We start from the raw sequence: 17,325 nt of genomic DNA, 5'->3' as shown, positions 1-17,325 counted from the left end.
TCTGAACTGCACAGATGGGAGTTATCCTTACACCACACTCTCAGCTCCTGAAATCATCCTCAACTCCACCAACAGTAATCTACTATTCCCACACCCTCCAACTAACAGTTTCCACCCCTTCTACTTGATTACTTCCTCCTGGTTTCTAACCACTTACTCTCATTGTGTCCCACTCCCTGCTGATGCACCTACCACCACCCTTTCTGCCTTCTCTGCTCATCTCCTTTTCTACAACCCCCGCCCAGTTTCCCGAGTCCTTTAGCTATGCCTGGCCACCTTGTCTTGCCACCATCTAGTCCCTGCATGCTACAACAGGCAGCACTCAATTCTCTCACCCCCCACCCCCCTACCTGTGCACTTCTATCCCTCCCCCACCCCTGCTCCATTCCAGATTGCTGCTTCTAATCGATGCAGTTGCACTGCCAGAGCGGCCAAAGATAGCAGTCATGCATTCCTGAGATGTGTTGCTTGTGTGAACGTACGTGTGTGTGTGTGTGTGTGTGTGTGTTCCCTTTCTGAAGAAGGTTTTGTCTGAAAGCTCAACGTGTAACAGTCTCTTCATTGTGCTTGTCTGCAACTTACCTTTCCAGTAGTAGCAAGCTATTCTTTTCATAATATCATCAATACTCATCTTAGTAAGTAACACCTAGAAAACATGCATCTACAAATAAAGCTGTCTGCAGGCAGTATGCTTCCATCGTTCCTCACATTAATTAACCAGAAGAATGTGGCTAGTGCGATAATGCCTCACAAGTATATAAGAAATGTTCTGTTTATAAAATTATAACTATTAACAAATCAAAATGAACATCTTCCTAGTGACATTGTCACAAAGTATTCAATGTGATCATTAACCCCATCAAATAAAGTTATGTTCTAGTCTGTTCTCATTTATCTTAAACCTACTGCATTTGTTTTTTAGTTCACACCTTAATCTTCTACAAAAATTACAAATGAAGACAAAGAAAGAAAACTGTCTTGAACATAGTCCATTTAAAACTATAATTTATTGGTCTGAGAAGCCCTATTAGCCCTTGCTAACCAGAATGTCAAGGGTACTTATCCAGTAAGGCAAGATGTGGCGCAGCACGGTGCATTGCACGCTGGGTGACTACAGCTCACATGTGCCACAGGCTGTTACCAAACACAGCATTGATTGCGATCCTTTCCAGTACACAGTTGCAGAGGCAAGCAGTTATACTGAGTAGTGTAACAGGTTGGTGCACACTAACCAATACTGTTTCATAGTGTTTACATAGATAAATAAAACATACGAGAGGAAATCTGTCATGTACATATAAACATTTGTGGTAGAAAACCCTATTTTTATGTTCAGCCCTCATAACAACAGTGCAAGTAAAACTACATACATCAATGATATTGCGATTATGAGCAATGTGAGGTTCACACTTGCATCTCCAGATGTATAATAGCAGGGCATTTTGTTTATTTCAAGCGTCAACTTCGCTTTGCAATTTTTCAGGACTTAATAGAGTTATTGCGATGCAACCAACACCATTATTTTTGTGATTTTCCAAGTGACTGATTGTGTAAGAAATAATATGGATGTCCGTTTAAAAAAATATATATAAGTTTGTGCTGAAAATAAATTTGCTTACATTTTAGAATGCTTCATATTATTTACTTTCAAGAACCCCTGCCTTACATTCATACCCATGAAAGTTGTTCTTCAATACCTTTGTAGTGATGACATGATGATGACTATAAATGTTTTAAGGTGTTCAACAGCTGCGTTATCAGCATCTTTGCTGGCAAGAAAAATGTGTGTGTAGCATACCATACAAACCTCTTTCCTGTCAGACATATTAAGGGGTCCATGAACACATTAGTATCTCTTCGAGAAAGTTTAGCTATGTAAATGTTTGATAGGATGAAGGATGTCATCCCCCTGGGACAAATCTTCAGAGAGAGCCTCACAATGCTAACATTGCCTATCCTACTTTCATAAGACGTGAGGTGTAACACCTCATTTTAGGGAAAATGATAAGTTACTCAGCCCTTCTAAACAATGAAAGATGATCGTGGCATTTAATAAATGTTTTTATTTGGAGGGAAGTTTCAAACAGTATATTGTCAGAGAAATGGTTTGTTATTATGTGCACATAATTCAAGCTATGTGAGCACAGCATATCTGCAAGATGGGATGACAATTTTATTATGTCCAACTGCTGTGGCCCACTTGTTTTTAGAGGTCGCAGCGTGGGGATGTGTTGTGGCCATGGAAGAATGACACTCACAATAACAGTAGTTACATTGTAGAAGAGGTACGAAAGAAGTTTTAAAAACTGTTATGCTCTGTTCCATTCTCAGTTGTTTTGCTTGTAAAAATTTAACCTCGTTGTGCACATCATCTGTATCCAGAAAGTTACGATATAACTGTAATATATGAGGGCAGCCGGAAAAGTTCTCAGCCTGATAGTGAAAACAACAAATTATGCTTTCAAAGAAGTTTTATTGTTCAGCACAATCTTCTCTAATATAAATACATTTCACCCAGTGGTGTTACAGTGCCACTACTCCACCTCTGCAGTATGCCTCCCGAAGTGCTGCAATGCTCAATTTCCCCATTACCAAAACACTTTTGTGGCCATGTGCATTGCCCACAAGGAAGATGAATTCCCCCCCTTCCCCCCATCTTTAAGCCAGGTTTGTCTACGCGAATGCTTGTGTCCAGTTCCGTTATAAGTTGAGAGTAGTATTCTCTAGTTATGGTTTTATTTTCTTCACGTTACTCAATAAACAAAAATTCCTCTAGCTTCACTAAACACTGACACCTTGACCTTTGCTGCCAGTGGCACTGTCCCTGATGCAGCTGTAGTTTATTTATTTATTTATTTATTTACACGTCACGTTCCGTAGGACCAAACTGAGGAGCAAATCTCCTAGGTCATGGAACATGTCAGTATATGAAATTACAACATAAAAGTACTAACAGATAAAAATAAATGTTTATGAACCCAAAAAAAGTTAGATAATAGGTTTAAGTAAACGCAATCAACAATGCAACAAAAATCAGCTTACTTTTTCAAGGAACTCCTCGACAGAATAGAAGGAGTGACCCATGAGGAAACTCTTCAGTTTCAATTTGAAAGCGTGTGGATTACTGCTAAGATTTTTGAATCAATGTGGTAGCTTACTGAAAATGGATGCAGTAGTATACTGCACACCTTTCTGCACAAGAATTAAGGAGGTCCGATCCAAATGCAGGGTTGATTTCTGCTGAGTGAAAACTGCTTATTCTTGGGAATAAGCTAACATTGTTAACAAGAAATAACAGTAAGGAATATATATATATTGAAAAGCCAATGTCAAAATACCCAGACTCATGAACAGCGGTCAACAACAGGTTTGTGAACTTACAACACTTATTGCCTGAGCTACCCGTTTCTGAGACAAAAATATCCTTTTAGAATGGGAAGAGTTACCCCAAAATATAATACCATACAACATAGGTGAATGAAAAAAAGCAAAGTAAACTAATTTTTGTGTTGAACAATCACTCACTTCAGATACCGTCTGAATAGTAAAAATGGCAGTATTAAGTCTTTAAATAAGAGCTTTCCACAACAGCTAACCATCTATCTGAACACTTAGAAATTTGAACTTTTCAATTTCACTGATCATATGCCCATTCTGTGAAATTAAAACGTCAGGTTTTGTTGAATTGTGTGTTAGAAACTTTAACTTAGTCTTACTGTGATTTAGCATTAGTTTATTTTCTACAAGCCATGAACTCAGGTCATGAACTGTACTATTTGAAACCAAGCCAATGTTGCACACAACATCCTTTACTACCAAGCTAGGGTCATCAGCAAACAGAAATATTTTAGAGTTAACCATAATACTAGAGGGCATATCATTTACATAAATAAAGGAATAGGAGTGGCCCCAACACTGATCCCTGGGGCACCCCCCCCCCCCCCCGCCCCCCCCCCCCCCCACTTGACAATACGCCACTCATACCCCACATCACAGCCATTCTCAACATTGTGAATAATGACCTTTTGCTATCTGTTGCTAAAGTAAGAGGTGAACCAATTGTGAGCTACTTCTCATATTTCGTAATGGTCCAACTTATGGGACAATATTTTGTGATCAACACAGTCAAATGCCTTAGTTAAATCAATAAATATGCCAAGCATTCAAAACCTTTTGTTTAACCCATCCAGTACCTCACAGAGAAAAGGGAATATAGCACTTTCAGGTGTTAAACCACTTCTAAGGCCGAACTGTACATTTGATAGCAAATTGTGTGATACAAAATGATCAAATATCCTTACATATACAGCCTTTTCAATAACTTTTGCAAACATTTATGGCATAGAAATAGATCTAAAATTATCTATATTATCCCTTTCCCCCTTTTTACAGAGCGGCTTTACTGTTGAGTACTTGAATCGTTCAGGAAACTGACCATTCCTAAAGAAACAATTCCAAATATGGCTAAATACAGGGCTAACATGTGCAACACAGTACTTTAATATTCTGCTAGGCACTCCATCATAACCATGAGAGTCCTTAGTCATCAGTGATTTAATTGTTGATTCAATCTCCCTCTTGTCTGTATCACTGAGGAGTATTTCAGACATCAATCTCGTAAAGTCATTTGCCAATAAAGTAATACGATTCCCTGTAGGAACCAAATTTTCATTTAATTCACCAACAATGCTCCAAATATGATTGTTAAATACTGTACATATATCTGATTTATCAGTAACAGAAATATTTTTACTGCAAACTGACTTTATACAGTCAACCTTGTACTGCTGCCCAGGCACTTCCTTCACAATTGACTATATGGTTTTAATTTTATCCTGTGAATTAGCTACTCTATTTGCTTACCGCATACTCTTTGCCTTCCTAATAACATTTTTAAGCACCTTACAATACTGTTTGTAATGGGCTACTGTAGCTTGAATGTGACTACTTCTAACATTTTGATATAATTCAAACTTTGTTCTACAAGATATCCTTATCCCACTAGTCAGCCACCCGGGCTGCCTATTACTGCTAGTACCCCGTTTAGAACATTCTAATGGAAAGCAATTCTCAAAGAGCATGAGAAATGTGTTAAGGAAAGCATTATATTTGTCAGCTATGTTGTCGACACTATAAACATCCTGCCACTCTTGTTCCTTGACAAGGTTTAGGAAACTCTCTGTTGCTGTTGGATTAAATGTGACATTTGTTTGAGTACTATGTCTTTTAGTGTTAAGGCTTGTGCGCCATGGTCTGAAAGGCCATTCACCCTTTTAACAACAGAATGCCCATCCAGTAATGAAGAATGAATAAAAATATTGTCTATTGCTGTGTTACTGTTCCCCTGCACCCTCGCTGAAAACAACACAATCTGCACCAGATCATATGAATTCATGAGATCTACCAACATCCTTTTTCTTGCACCATCATATACACAATTTATATTGAAGTCACTACATGTAACTAATTTCTGGTACTTCCTACAAAGTGAATCAACAACCCTCTCTAGCTTGAGCAGAAATGCTCTGAAGTCAGAGTTTGGGGACCTATAAACAACTACAATTAGAAGTTTAGTTTCACAACATTCAAATATCCATTCAGTGCAGTGCTGTGATACGTCTATGGACTCAAATGGAATACTGTTTTTTACGTAAATAGCCACTCCCCCACCATGCAAGGAACTCCTTGAAAAACAGCCAGCTAGTCTGTATCCTGGTAAAGGAAGCCTGTGAATCGTCAAATTATTTAAGTGGTGCTCTGCTATACCAATAAATTCAGAGTCAACATCTATAAGCAGTTCACTAACTATATCCCTAATACCTCTTCTGTTTTGATGAAATATGCTAATTCCTTCTCTACTTGGAAACATTACATCCTCAGAAGGTGAGCACTTAGTTAGAGGGACTTCCTTTAAGCAGGTATACCTATAAGCTGACTTCAATCTAAAAACGGTTCAGCTCTAACACCAACTACTACAGGGATTTTTGTATGAGTGATCCCACCACCACCACCCATTACACTGTCGCCGATAAGCTTTGTCAGCCTCCCCTTCCCATACCTATTGAGCTGCAGTGAATCCCAATCTACTGATACCAACTTCTATCCAATACACAAATTGCTGTTTGGATTCGGATGTGTAGTGGTGAATCCATGTTTCATCTATTGCTATATGATGGGATAAAAGAAATTATTCAGGCAGTGAAGGGAGACGAAAATTTAATAGATATAGGTGACTGGAACTCAAGACTAAGAAAAGGGAGAGAAGGAAACATAGTAGGTGAATATGGATTGGGGCTAAGAAATGAAAAAGGAAGCTGCCTGGTAGAATTTTGCACAGAGCATAACTTAATCATAGCTAACACTTGGTTTAAGAACCATGAAAGAAGGTTGTATACATGGAAGAACCCTGGAGATACTAAAAGGTATCAGATAGATTATATAATGGTAAGACAAAGATTTAGGAATCAGGTTTTAAATTGTAAGACATTTGCAGAGGCAGATGTGGACTCTGACCACAATCTATTGGTTATGAATTGTAGATTAAAACTGAAGAAACTGCAAGAAGGTGGGAATTTAAGGAGATGGGACCTGGATGAACTGAAAGAACCAGAGGTTGTACAGAGTTTCAGGGAGAGCATATGGGAAAAACTAACAGGAATGGTGGAAAGAAATACAGTAGAAGAAGAATGAGTAGCTTTGAGGTATGAAATAGTGAAGGCAGCAGAGGATCAAATAGGTAAAAAGACAAGGGCTAGTAGAAATCCTTGGGTAACGAAGAAATATTGAATTTAATTGATGAAAGAAGAAAATGTAAGGATGTAGAGGCGCATATCACTAGGGGTAAGATAGATACCGCCTACAGGAAAATTAGAGAGACCGTTGGAGAAAAGAGAACCACTTGCATGAATATCAAGAGCTCGAATGGAAACCCAGCAAAGAAGGGAAAGCAGAAAGGTGGAAGGAGTATATAGAGGGTCTATACAAGGGCAATGTACTTGAGGACAATATTATGGAAATGGAAGAGGATGTAGATGAAGATGAAATGGGAGATACGATACTGCGTGAAGAGTTTGACAGAGCGCTGAAAGACCTGAGTCAAAACAAGGCCCCGGGAATAGACAACATTCCATTAGAACTACTGACGGCCTTGGGAGAGCCAGTCCTGACAAAACTCTACCATCTGGTGAGCAAGATGTATGAGACAGGCAAAATATCCTCAGACTTCAAGAAGAATATAATAATTCCAATCCAAAAGAAAGCAGGAGTTGACAGATGTGAAAATTATCGAATTATCAGTTTAATAAGTCACAGCTGCAAAATACTAACACGAATTCTTTACAGACGAACGGAAAAACTGGTAGCAGCCGACCTCGGGGAAGATCAGTTTGGATTCCATAGAAATGTTGGAACACGTGAGGCAATACTGAACTTACGACTTGTCTTAGAAGAAAGATTAAAGAAAGGCAAATCTACTTTTCTAGCATTTGTAGACTTAAGAGAAAGCTTTTGACAATGTTGACTGGAATACTCTCTTTCAAATTCTAGAGGTGGCAGGGGTAAAATACAGGGAGCGAAAGGCTATTTACAATTTCTACAGAAACCAGATGGCAATTATAAGAGTCGAGGGACACGAAAGGGAAGCAGTGTTATTCAATCTGTATATTGAGCAAGCAGTAAAGGAAACAAAAGAAAAATTCAGAGTAGGTAGTAAAATCCATGGAGAAGAAATAAAAACTTTGTGGTTCGCCGATGACATTGTAATTCTGTCAGAGACAGCAAAGGACTTGGAAGAGCAGTTGAACGGAATGGACAGTGTCTTGAAAGGAGTGTGTAAGATGAACATCAACAAAAGCAAAACGAGGATAATGGAATGAAGTCAAATTAAATCAGGTGATGCTGAGAGGATTACATTACGTAATGAGACACTTAAAGCAATAAATGAATTTTGCTATTTGAGGAGCAAAATAACTGATGATGGTCGAAGTAGGGAGAATATAAAATGTAGACTGGCAATGGCAAGGAAAGCGTTTATAAAGAAGAGAAATTTGTTAACATTGAGTATTGATTTAAGTGTCAGGAAGTCGTTTCTGAAAGTATTTGTATGGAGTGTAGCCATGTATGGAAGTGAAACACGGACGATAAATAGTTGAGACAAGAAGAGAATAGAAGCTTTCGAAATGTGGTGCTACAGAAGAATGCTGAAGATTAGATGGGTAGATCACATAACTAATGAGGAGGTATTGAATAAAATTGGGGAGAAGTGGAGTTTGTGGCACAACCTGACTAGAAGAAGGGATTGGTAGGTAGGACACGTTCTGAGGCATCAAGGGATCACCAATTTAGTACTGGAGGGCAGCGTGGAGGGTAAAAATCATAGAGGGAGACCTAGAGATGAATACACTAAGCAGATTCAGAAGGATGTAGGCTGCAGTGCATACTGGGAGATGATGAAGTTTGCACAGGATAGAGTAACATGGAGAGCTGCATCAAACCAGTCTCAGGACTGAAGATCACAACAACAACAACAACAACAACAACAACAACAACTGCAACTTAGCATCTTGGTTATATGGTGAGTAGTAATTTATCCTTTTCATAACATTGTAATTTTTCATCCTGGCTTTTTCAGTCTTCAAGAATGTAATGCCTCACTTTAAAATCCTGCCTTAATGTATTCTGGCAGCACTGTTGAATCAAATTTTGAGAATACAAAAGTTGTGGTTTTCCATTGCATGTTATTTACCTCTGTCAAATCATCTTTGTCTTCCTCTGTCTGCAGATCTTTCATACCATTTCAACTGTTTCCTTGCAAGATACACATCACCCTTGTTAATGTTGTGAAAATTTTGGTGTTTGATTGTAATTTCAAAATCTATTAGTTTTTAGCTAAGCTGGGGTGCTTGGAAGTATATGGAAATCAATCAGTAGAGTGCAGTAACTGTATATACTTGAAAATAATAATCTCAAGACCTGGTTCATACATCATCTTTTTTTATCTTTCTTACAATGGACACATTTTGACAATTTGAGCAACCATTCACAGAACCACTCATTTTCTATAATTTGTTAGGACTTTGATAGGTGGATCCCTTAATTGCATAAAAAGCTAATAAACAGGCCTGAGGAATCCAAACAGAACTGGGGTGCAGCAGGTGGTCCTGTGGTTGTCTACTATCAAATCAGGATCCTTGTTCTCTGAAACTCACAGAATTCCATTGTAATGCACAATGGTGACACTGAAGCATGACAACAACTTCTGGTAACAGAGTAGCAGTAGCTAGAAGTGGTGTTGACCAGCCCCATACTGAGGAATCCAGATACCACAGTGTGTTGCCACAGCTGTGGCATATAGCGTACGTCACTCATTTTGGACAGATGAGCAGCACTCACTTGTTCTCTTTCTACTGTACTACTTCAGTATCTTCAGCTGATTTAGTTGTCTTCCATTTTCAGAGGGCCCCTACAACTATGACATTCTTCACTTCCTCTGTTACCAAATATTTAAATGATGACTTACTTCCCACAGCATAATGCCACAGTTATTTATCTCAATGTAACTTTACAGTGCTTTCCGGTCTGTTTGGGGGGGGGGGGGGGGGGGGGGGCTCACAAACACAGTGAGACAGCTATGTTTGTCCTTACGTGTCTTCTGTTACTACTTGTCAGAAAGTTGTGCGCTGAGAGTTGCATTCATGCAACACCATTCCATTCAAACTGTTATCAATACTAAAACATCATGACAGTTCATCACTAACATTTGATAGAGCTTAATTGTCATACACTGTAGTCTTTTGCAAAAGGACATTTGTGTACTTGGCGGATTTGTTTCATGGGCATTAGGGCTTGGTCTAATGCACTTTCTGTGCTTAACACCACATCTCTTGAAGCTGGAGACATCATGAAAAACTCTAAAGACTCATATAGCAGTTTCAAACTTAAACAAGCTCAACAAGCTGAACAGTTCGGCTTGCTGAGTTTGTTTAAGTTTGAAACTGCTCTGTGAATCTTTACAGCCTCTGATGATGTTTCCAGCATCAGGTGATGAAATGTTAGGCACAGATATAGGCCTTGGACTAACATGCATAAAAAATTTACTTATAGCATAGTAATGTTTGGCAAAAAGTTATATTAATATAAAACTCTATACACAGGATATATGCCATTTCTTCCTGACAACTATACCACTTGAGGTTGGTAAAAACTACACTTACAATGTAATAAACACCCAACCAACAACACATTCCACGTCACCTCAGTTTTGTTATGCTTTAGTTCTTAAACCCAAACCTCCAGGTGTCAGACACGCAGATCAGTACCAAATGTTATATGTCAACAGAGTATCAACCAAAACTCCAATTTAGTTCACACTGTGCTGCCATCCACCAGAATGGGCATTAAAAGTAACACCAGAACTATGGAGCATAGGAAACGCATAACTGTGATTAACTAAACCATATAGCTTTTGAGGGGAAATTGGTAGAGCATTAGATCTTCATACCAGTGATCCTGGGTTCACAGCCCCATTATCACAATTTTTTTATTCTATTGTATGTTATGCATGAAAGTGTTATATGAGACTAATAATATTTCTGCACATGTGATGCAATTGTCTTTTTTATTTTTTTTTATCCTACTGTTCCAATTGTTTGTATTTATTCTGTGAAACTATAACTCCACTAGCTGCTTCATCATGAGCACTGTCTGTTCTGTAGCACGTCCGACAGAACACTACACCTGTCTATACAAATGTACTCTATAGCTTTGCTACTTTCAACTAATGAAGCGAAAGCAGACTGCCAACAGAACATTGCTACAAACACCGCAACATCTTTTCGCATGTCAGGAAAATGTTCTCCCATATGACAGTTTCACACATAAACAGTTAAAAAATATTGTCATCAGTGAGATTCAAACACAGGACCTTTGGTACAATCATATCATGCTCTGCCAACTCACCCACACGACTTCTATAAAGCAATGAAACACAAATACACTTTTCCTATCCTCCGTCATTCTGGTGTTACTTTTAATTACCATGTACGCATGTACTATTGGACAACAGCACATAGCACGAACTAAATCAGTGTTTCGGTTGATACTTTATCGATATACAACGTTTGGTACTGAGCTGAGTGTCTGACATCTGGAGGTTTGGGTGTTATGACAATCATAAGCAACACAGTATGAATACACAAATAGTTTCCCAGGAAAAATGGATTCTTGATATACGGCATTTCTCATAATGTTTATCAGGTATATTATCTCTTATGTTTTAGCAGTTATTTACAATTCCACTTTTACAATGTATAGATAGGGTCAGAGAAAACAAACACTGCTCATCACCTGCCTCAAGTGATGCCCAATGTCAATGGAAAATATTGCTTTGCTTTTTAATACAAACAAAACTTCTTTTTTATGTTAAATTTTATGTATCCATCTAACAGAGTGCTCTCAAATTAATCTAGTGCTATATATGGTTTAACAATATGTCTCTAGCACATATTAACATATCTGTACACAAGCTTTGCTAGCCTTCCTTACCCAACATCCTCTGTCTTGCGTGCCAGTCCACATTGTTTGTCTGCTCCTGTCAGATAGGAGCACTACACACTTGCTGCTGGAGTACTGATTATTATTATTGTTTTTCTGTTCATTTTAATCCACACTGTTAAAGCGAGTATTGTACTTCTCTAGTCTGGAATCACTCTGTCATACATGATCATAAAATTCTAATTTAAAAAGCATTCTGTTTGTAATAAGAAACAAACTAACATTTTCTGTTGACTCTGGTTATTATTCAAAATACATTTTAACAACATTTCTTTGGCTGACTCCATTTATACACTGCAACAACAAAATCATAAAAATCTGACAAAACAAAAATATGGTTAGTTGTGTTTTACTATAAGTAATCCCACATTTATAGATTAGATACAAAACAACATTTCAACTTACCTTAATCCTTATTTGAGAATTAACGCACTCTCTCAACACAGCCAGAGGCCCTTTCACAGACTCCATTCGTGTTAACACAGTCCGCCCTGGTCGTTTAAATCTTGGTGCTGACACTGGCACTGAAAATATCCTATGTTTAACTTTTATTTTATACTTTAAAACAAATGAGTTTAATGATACTCACAAACTTTTCAATATGATGCCTGCTCTATTCTCACTTTTTATGCAATTAATGTTTTGTGTATTGAGGGATTTAATGTTATTTATATGAACATAAAAGTTCTAGGAAATGAAAATTTGATGAACTGCTTCTATAAATAAGTCATGTTAGAGCAAATCAGTATAATTTCATTTGGTTTTAGTAGGTTCTCAATGTTTAATGAGCACTATATTTCACCACAATACTTCCTGGCATCTGGTGAAACACCTGTTAAATATTGTTATTTATATCAGCTTTTGCAATCAATGTTACTTTTAACTAAGCATATACATTTAACTTCCTTGTTTCAACAATAAAACACGGCTTTCCCTTTTTTCATTACTTTTTCACGTGTGGAAGTGTTCCACTATATCCCATAATATTACCTGCTAAATATGACCACACTTCTAACACCTGGGACAACCCAGTGAAACGTGTGATTAATAAAATGAGAGTATAAGTTCCAAAATGCAGTTAATAATTGGTACTGCCAAAAAGATCATTATTTGCACTGCAGCTGAGGAAATATTCCAAATCATATGACCGTTAAAAGTTTAAACTGACAAATTCAACTTTTGCAGCAGAGTCTTATTCAGATTTTAAATTATGTATAGTTTTTCTCCAAAACAGTGTTATGCTATATAGCCACATGGCTCCACACCACCATTGCTGTTCATTTCAAACATGTCAGCCGTGGAATCAGATGTGTTGCCACCATTCCAGTGTTTAACTTCTGGAGAATGTTTTCGATTATGTTCTGGTACACTGAAGATGGAATTTCTTCCCATTTAACTAAAGCATGGCTCCTGAGTTTTTGAAAAAAACGGTTTGGCATGCAGTAATGCTCTAGTTCATGTCAAAAATGTTTGACAGGGATCAAGTCACACTTTGAACGGGCCAGTCTTGAAGGTCTGCCCTCCGCCCCTCCCCAACCCCCAATTTCCTTTTAACAAAGATACAATAAAAATTACTTCTTGGAGAAGCTTATCTAATGTGGAAAGGATTAACACAGTGTGGAAAGCCTGCTATATGTTAATTTCTATTCTTAAATACGTGCATTCAGTTTATGATCACTCAAACAAGTGGTACTTAGCCAAACCATGAAACTTCTCCATTTTAGCTGTGGCAAATTTATTCTCTAATAAAGGAAAATGATATCTGTATTGTGATAATTGACATTACACTTTAAAAGAGTGGTGGTCAGTATCAGTTAATCACTTAGGGATAGCAAAGCGATATAGGAATTTAGAGCTTTCCTGACGTTTTCATTTCCCTTTAGCACCTCTCTGATTGTTATGGCATAAAGTCAGTGCCAGCACACCAGTTGGGAACAGGACAGAAGAGAAGGCTGTGAGAAGAGGTCAGCCAATGACATGCAGACCGACCCCCTTCCAGGACAACAACACGACAGCAGCGGCCCCTATGTGAAGAGGACATAAGCGCCGCACCCGACTGGTGGCGGCCCACTTCAATAGCAGCTTCAAGATTAGCAACTTGAATAGCAGCTTATACGTTAGGCACTTCGAGAGCAGCATCAATGATAGCCACTTCATTAGGAATCTCTATGTAGCATACACTTGTGTTTCTGTTTTCTGAAGAAGACTGTAGGATTGTAATTTTCTTGTTGTGATAGATCTCATAAATATGAGTTGTTTGTTTGTCTAGTGAACCGAGTACGCAGGCTTCCTAGGCACTACAACATTGGCGCCAAGGATGGACAGATAACACTGGAGGTGAGGTGAATGAATAACAGTGACAATCTGTTAACGTACGAGCCCCGAGCAACCACCTGCCACAGATTTTCTTTTGTCATGGGCTTTTGTGTTTTGCTTGTGCCTTAATTCTACCTTGTCTTTTCTTTGCAGGGGTGTGTTACATATTTTAATATTGTGTATTATAGTGCTTTTTCTATTCAATGTTTTCAGATGGGCGTTGCAGAAATTTTCTTAGCTTGTGTACTTACTTTTATTGCTTGCATTGTCTGTTTATTGAATTTGCCTATTCCAAAATGAGCAACCCACCTCTCTCACCCCCTGCACAGGTGCTTCAGTTGCAAGCAATAGATGCAACATAGCTACCACAGAAGTTTCAGTTTCCGGTGCAGCTTATTGCAACCCTTCTCAATACGGTAGAGCAGTTACTCACAAACCAAGCAAAGAACGCTGCCCAGCATGCAACAACTGTAGCTCCAAGTGCCATACCGCCACTTCGCCCGTTTAACAAAAAATAAGAGGAATGGCTCAAGTGGTTGCAACAGTAGTAAGCCCACATCATTGCTCACAGAGTGTCAGGTAATGTGAAACTGCATTACTTTTTGTCAATGGTAGGAAGTGCAGTCTTTCGCCTTATTCAGAAATTATTCCTAAATGCCACTTCCAGGAAATTTTCTTATGATCAGGTTGTAGGTTCACTAACTAACAATTATGAGCAACAAGTGAATGGAGTGGCAGCTAGGTACCAATTCTTTCATTGCAAGAAAAGGTCAGAACAAACTTATCGCGAGTGGGTACAGATTTGCAGGGTGTGATGAGGTAGTGCAAATTCAGGGGTGCTTGTGGTGCTTTATATTCAGACGTTATGTTGCATGACGGGATCATGTATAATGCAACTGATGTCAAACTTACAGAACACATTTTGCAACAGTCAGATCCATCATTTCAACATGTAGTGAAAATTCTAGATCAGTCTGATTCAGGTGCTGTAGAAGCCGATAAATCTGAGCAGCCACCAATTTGTTGGGTGGAGTTGTCCCTTGCTCACGACCAGCCCAGAAGGCAGCAACAGCATGCGCATACCAAGCCACGTAAATACTTCTCTAAACAGGTGGCTACATCAGTGAATAGAATTAAGTCATGCCCTCAGAGCTATTCACAGCACAAACGCCAAGACTGCCTGTCCAAACAAGCACAGTGTTACGCTTGTGGCAAGAAAGGTCACGTAAATATCCATATGTTTGCAACGGAACAAACATAAGAATTCTGCACACTCTCAAAAATCTAGTCACAAGGCCCATGTAATCAATGCAATGTATTCAAAGCCTGCAGCTGGCATTAGCAAACCTAGCAAGCAAACAGTTTCTTCAGTGGTACGCCAGTCCAACAAACTTTTTGTTCATTTGCATCTTAGTGAAAAACGTGTGAAATTTCAGTTGGACATCAGTGCCTCTGTTACATTGCTGAATCGTAACACATATGAATTGTTAGCCTCCCCACTCCTGTCTAAAACTTGCATGCACCTGATGGTTTATAATGGACAAGACATTCCCATTCTCGGAAAATGTACTTTGCCTGCCATGTATCACTCACATACATGAACTGTAACTTTCACTATGCTTCAGTCATGTGATTGTGAGAACATACTTGGCCTTGATTTGTTTGGCTTTCAAATTCAGGACAATGTGTTGTCAGTGACTACATTCAATGTCAAAGACAGAGTAGCTAGCTTGCTGAAAGAATTCCCTGAACTCTTTTCTGAAGGTTTAGGCAAGGCTAACAATTATGTTGCATATATTACTATGAAAGACAATGATCAGCCAAAATTTTGTCGAGCCAGAACTGTTCCCATTGCATTATGGGAAAAAGTGGCTGCTGAATTTTAAGAATTGCAGGATAACAAAGCTATTGCACCCATACAAGCCAGTCAAACCTTCAGGTTGCATTCACCTCCGTGTTTACATGAAGCCTACAGTCACCCCACAAACTGTGATTGACACTTCTCCATTGCCTTGTCCAGTGGATCTCATGGACAGATTAGGCGTTGGTTGCTACTTGTCAAAAATTGATTTGTGTGACACATATCTTCAAATACCACTAGACGAAGAATCTCAAAACGTGTGTTGTGCACACTCATTTGGGCTTGCTTAAATATTTGTGTTTGCCTTTTGGGAGTGCTTCCTCACCCACCATTTTCCAATGGTAAGTGGAACAGCTGACTGCTCAAGTACCGAACTGTTCAAACTATTTGGATGAGATTGTCGTAGGAAGTCGTACACCTGAAGAACACAATGCAAATTTGCCCGCTTTGTTTTGTGTGTTATCTGATGCAGGACTAACGTATAGACTGGATAAGTGTGATTTTTTTAAACCTGAGATGCAGTATCTTGGTCATATCATAAACAATCAAGGTGTACATCCTCTTCAGTCACATTTGTTAGCCATACGTGACATGCCAGTTCCTCACAATGTCACAGAATTGCAGTCAGTCTTAGGGAAAATTAACTATTGTATTCGGTTCATACTGAATGCTGCACGAATTGCAGTTCCATTGCATTGCTCATGTCGCAAGAATGTCCCCTTTGTTTGAACAGATGGGTGCCAAGAAGCTTTTCAAAAACTTAAATACGCATTGCTCAGTGATTGATGCTTGGTTCACTTTTATCCTGACAAAGCAGTTGTGTTGCAAGTTGACGCTTACTCTTACAGAATCGGTGCACTGCTTTCACACAAATTTGGTGATAAAGACAGGCCTATTGCTTTCACATCAAAAGTGTTGTCCAAAGCTCACAAATAGAGAAAGATGCATTGGCTATTGTGTATGGTGTCACCAAATTCCATTACTATTTGTACGGCAGAAAATTCTACTTAGTAACGGATCACAAGCCATTGCAGTCCTTGTTTCATCCGATGAAGCCAGTTCCTGTACAAACTGCTCAAAAATTGCAAAGATGGGTTTGGTCTTGTCTCAATTCCAAGTACAAGATTGTGTATTGTCCGACAGCTCAACATGTAATGTGGATTCACTTCCCCGTCTTCTGATTGCCCCTGATACAGACTTTGACGCTTCTGCTGCATCTTGTTGTCACATTGATGCTCACGATTCTTAATTGCTTCAATCTTTTCCACTGTACTATAGGATTTGGCCTCACTCATTGCATAGCATAAAGAACTCTCTAGTGCGCCAATACTTTGTATGTAAGCATAGCCTCAAGATGCAGCAAGGTGCGATTCTTGTTCAAAATGACGGTGGACAGTCACGTGTGTTGATTTCCAAATCTTTGCAAAAGAGAAGTGTTGCAGTAACATCACCAAGGACAACTGGAGGATTGTTCATACAAAACAGTTAGTGTGTCGACACTGTATTTGGCAGGGTATGGACACCCACATAGAACAGATGACATCACAATGTTGAACATGTGCGGACAACCAATCCGCTCGTCACAAAAATTCTCTGCT

The 17,325-nt window shown here is 38.7% G+C and overlaps 1 protein-coding gene across 2 annotated transcripts in view; it reads right to left on the bottom strand.

Moving 5' to 3' along the window:
- The window catches only part of LOC126161770 (U7 snRNA-associated Sm-like protein LSm11), a 110,039-nt gene that overhangs the window by 45,840 nt on the left and 46,874 nt on the right, over positions 1 to 17,325 (bottom strand). For both annotated transcript variants that reach the window (XR_007534953.1, XM_049917838.1), the window contains exon 3: positions 11,956 to 12,074. Coding sequence is in view for 1 of the 2 variants with exons in the window: in XM_049917838.1 (XP_049773795.1) it covers positions 11,956 to 12,074 (119 nt within the window). In the remaining variant the exon portion in view is untranslated. The remainder of the gene's footprint in view (positions 1 to 11,955; positions 12,075 to 17,325) is intronic.

This window comes from Schistocerca cancellata, chromosome 2 (genome assembly GCF_023864275.1).
Source record: "Schistocerca cancellata isolate TAMUIC-IGC-003103 chromosome 2, iqSchCanc2.1, whole genome shotgun sequence".
Lineage (NCBI taxonomy): Eukaryota > Metazoa > Arthropoda > Insecta > Orthoptera > Acrididae > Schistocerca > Schistocerca cancellata.
The sequence above is the reverse complement of the archived record's forward strand: the minus strand, read 5'-3'. Positions and strand labels throughout refer to the sequence as shown.